Genomic DNA, 3,964 nt, shown 5'->3' with positions numbered 1-3,964 from the left:
TCTCCTTCTCCTTCTCCTTCTCCTTCTCCTTCTCTCTCCCTCTCTCTCTCCTCCCTCCCTCTTTCTTTCTTTCTTTCTTTCTTTCTTTCTTTTTTTGGTTTTTTGGTTTTTTGGTTTTTTGGTTTTTCTAGACAGGGTTTCTCTGTGTTCCCCAGGCTGTCCTGGAACTAACTGTAGACCAGGCTGGCCTCAAATTTAGAAATTCGCCTGCCTCTGCCTCCCAAGTGCTGGGATTAAAGGTGGCGCCACCATGCCCGACTTCTTCCTTCCTTCCTTCTTTCTTTTTGAGGAAACTTGATACTGATTTCTATGGTTGCTAAAATAGAACATTCCTACCAATAGTGAATAAATACCCTTTTTTTTCCCTCAACTACATAAACAGCATGAAGCCAGCAGGGCCAGATTAATCATCTTTCCTTATTACTAAGTGATCTCACATCCTCTGCATTGAGCTCTGTGTCTGCTTTATACACGTGTTTATTTGGTGAGTTAGTACCGAGGATTCAATGTCATAGTTAGCTCTGGAAACTCCAGGCTGATCAAGGGAAAGCAAATTTCTATAAGAAGCCTGGGAGTGTGTTCTCACTATACATATTTTCTCCCCAATGACTACTTTTTATTTTATGAAGGGGAACTGCATAGAAGTACTTGTTTTTTGTTTTTGCTTGAAAAAAAAACTTTTGGTGCAACATCTCATGAAATCATATCACTACTGATAATGAATGCCAATGACTTTACTTGATGTAAAAATCTGTATGCAGGGTGAAGGGCTGTCATTTTAACTTAAATTGAGACATATGAAATGCCATTGTTTCTGTTCTCAATTGTCCTTTCTCCACATCCAGCTCAAGACTGCAGTGCAGATGAAGACAACTTCCTTGTGCCCATAGCGGTGGGAGCAGCTCTGGGAGGAGTACTTATTCTAGTGTTGCTGGCTTACTTTATTGGTCTCAAGCGCCATCATACTGGATATGAGCAATTTTAGTACCTGCAATCCGATTGATTATATTACAAAATACATACAAAAAAACAAAGTTGTCTTACCTGTCAGTGTATGAAGCACTTTGCTCCTTAAGACAGACACCTTGGAACTTTCATTCGGAAATCAGTCCCCGCAGTTTGAGATAAGTCTTTTTTTGAAAAAAATTTTTTTCTCTGATCTGCTTAAAATGCAGATTGGCTTTAAAAAGAAAAGAAAACGAACACACATATGCAATGTTTTAAGGTCTGTCTTAAGAAGCTTTGGCCAAATTGGGATCCTAACCTAAGATGCCTTAAACTTATTAACATGACCATTATAAGAAAAGATATATGGAGTTGTATCTTACTGGAATTAATAAACACTGCTTGACCACCGGTGTTCTGTTTCAATTTGTAACAGCTGTCCTAATTTAAACTCACCACTACTAGCCTTTGCATATACTTAAAATACCTATCAGATATTCGTAGACTTGGTTTTTGGAGGGATGAAGTAGAGAGTCCTTAGGGCCATCCATGGTTTTTTTTGTTTTGTTTTGTTTTTTTTAAATAAAAACTGAAGAGGAACTAGAGGGTGTTTGGTTGGTTGGTTTTTTGAAACAGGGTTTCTCTGTGTAGCCCTTGTCCTGGAAGTCACTTTTTAGACCAGGCTGGCCTTGAACTCACAGAGATACACCTGCTTCTGCCTCCTGAATGCTGAAATTAAGGTGTGTGCTCTCGCCACCCAGCTAAGTATTACATTTTTAAAAGGTTATGACTTGATGTCTTTTGAGTTCAAGTTAAATATGAAATTGATTCTCAAACTTCTGATTTTTTTCCCATAGGTTAAAAACAGGCTCAGGAAGTTATAACAGAGCTCAGACTAGCTTCTTAATTAGAAGGGTTTTTTTTTTGGGGGGGGGAGGGGTGGTGTTAAAAGAATCTTTCTGTAGCTCTGGCTGATATGGTAGTTGCTATGTTGTCCGGGCTGGATTCAAGCTCAGATCCATCTGCCTTGGCTGGCTAAATGCTAAGGTCACAGGCACGTGTTACCATGCCCATCCCGGGCTTTTAAGAAAATGTTTCTTTTTCAGCACTACAGACGGAAGGGATTCAAACAGTTAAACAGTTCCCCTCGCTCTCGTCCTCTTTGGATGCCTGGTTAGCACTGAAGGATAGAGGATTCTATGAACTAATTAGGACAGATTGTGTTGTGTTTCTCTACCTCATCTTGTTGATCTCTGGAGCATTAAAATCTATTTAGTGTTGTCATCAGACTGGTACTTATGAAATGTAAGCTAACAGCAATCTCAGAAGGGAGGCAATGAAGCACAGCAGTTATGCTCTTGCTTCTCCAAGATAGCCGCGGTGGGGCACAGCTCTGAGAGGGGTGGAGAAAGAGGCTGTTGGCATCTAAATGAGCTAGGCAGATAGTCCAGATTGAAACATTTCCCTGGTAAAAGTGAAGTGCTGATGGAATACATAAATAAATCAAGGGATTTAACAGATGAGACCATGTACACACTGAAATGATCATTAATTCATTTTAATGTGTATATTGGCTTGCTCAGAGTTTCTGTCACGTACTAATTAACAGTGAAAATGTGTTTAGGTATCCAGCTGTCAGTGTCTGTTAAGGAGCTTTCCGAAAAACAGTAGTCCTTCAAAAAAAAAAATAGGCTAATTGTAGTTATTGACATTATGTTCTCAGAACCATGACAACGTGACAAAAGTGTGAGAGAAAATCTCAGATAACACAAAACATTATAATTTATTCATGGCTCTAACCTTGAAATGAAAAGACCTTAGTGATTAGGTACTCCTTAAGTCCAGAGCTGTGTGAAAAGGAATGTGACTTCCTCAATGTTACATGTTCAGCAGCAATGAAACCGTTAGTATTTGGATTAAATTCTCAATAAAATGTAATCACTCAATAGTAAAATGTTGATTGATTAAAACTTGAGCTCCTGGGTTCAAAGGTTGGCACTTTGAGAGCTGACTTGCTTCAGTCGTTTTGAAATAATGAATGCAGGCCTTCTCAGTTGTCCACTAAGACACAACTGTTAGGATTCCCATGTTGTCAAAACTCAAGCCTCTTTGGATCATACACACAGGAGGAAAAGGGAAGGGGCTGAGTAATTGTGGCTCACTTGCTGTGGCCCAGGTACTTTAAAATATCTTGAATTCTCAAGTACTGTATAATGGAAGCATTCGTGGAAGGGAGGGAGGCCCAGCTTAGATAACTTGGCAGTTTCCCTAAGCTAGTTATTACTTCAGAGTTTGATTTCCAATTCAGTTATATCTGGGGGTCAGAGTTTAGTGTCCACATTGCTCATGCTGTGCTCTGGTGATTCCATAGCATGCCTTTGATGCTGCTATTCTTCACCACGACCATCAGTTAGTTGGAAAGAATTACTGGCAACCCGTGAGCTACCTAATGCCTAGGTGGAAAAAACAAAACAAAAATTAGCTGGAGAGATTACTAAGCATATTGATTTGTTGGTCTTGTGGAGGACCTGGGTTTGACTCCTAGCACCCACCTGTAACTTCAGTTCTGAGAATCTGCCCTCTTCCGGCCTCCAGGGCACTAGATGCATGTGGTCTATAGCCATACACATAAGCAAAATACCTGCATAATAAGATCAAATAGATTAATCTTTAAAAAGCTATAACCCACCTTGATCCTGTCTTTTACTTGTTTAGAAGCCCCCAAGAGCCTTAGGCATGCTAGACAAGCACTCTAGCACTGAGCTAGCTTCTCTTTTCCACTTAACACTTTAAGTCTAGATGTGGCAGGGGGGAAAGGACGAGGAGATGCAGAGGCAGTAATTTCCCAATTGCCATCAGGCAACTCTGGAGTTGTATAAGCTAGTAGTATAAGTCAATATTGTATAAGCTTAATTCAGAGTTTGAACCATTTCCCGGTTTCCCTTTCTGTACTGAGAACTTTTTTTTTTTTTTTTTTTTTTTTTTTTTTTTTTGTTTTTTTTTTTTTTTTTTTTTTTTT

The 3,964-nt window shown here is 39.4% G+C and overlaps 1 protein-coding gene across 2 annotated transcripts in view; it reads left to right on the top strand.

Moving 5' to 3' along the window:
- The window catches only part of Lamp2 (lysosomal associated membrane protein 2), a 51,124-nt gene that overhangs the window by 44,018 nt on the left and 3,142 nt on the right, over positions 1-3,964 (top strand). Inside the window, exon 9 of one of the 2 annotated variants that reach the window (XM_021152776.1) lies at positions 846-1,359. The exons of the other annotated variant lie outside the window; for it this stretch is intronic. Within the exon in view, the coding sequence (XP_021008435.1) occupies positions 846-985 (140 nt within the window). The 3' untranslated portion in view covers positions 986-1,359. Of the gene's footprint in view, positions 1-845; positions 1,360-3,964 lie in introns of those variants that run through there. 2 annotated transcript variants of the gene reach the window in all.

The sequence above is a fragment of the Mus caroli genome, chromosome X (genome assembly GCF_900094665.2).
Source record: "Mus caroli chromosome X, CAROLI_EIJ_v1.1, whole genome shotgun sequence".
NCBI lineage: Eukaryota > Metazoa > Chordata > Mammalia > Rodentia > Muridae > Mus > Mus caroli.
Note: the sequence above shows the minus strand (reverse complement) of the source record. Positions and strands in the feature narration are given on the sequence as shown.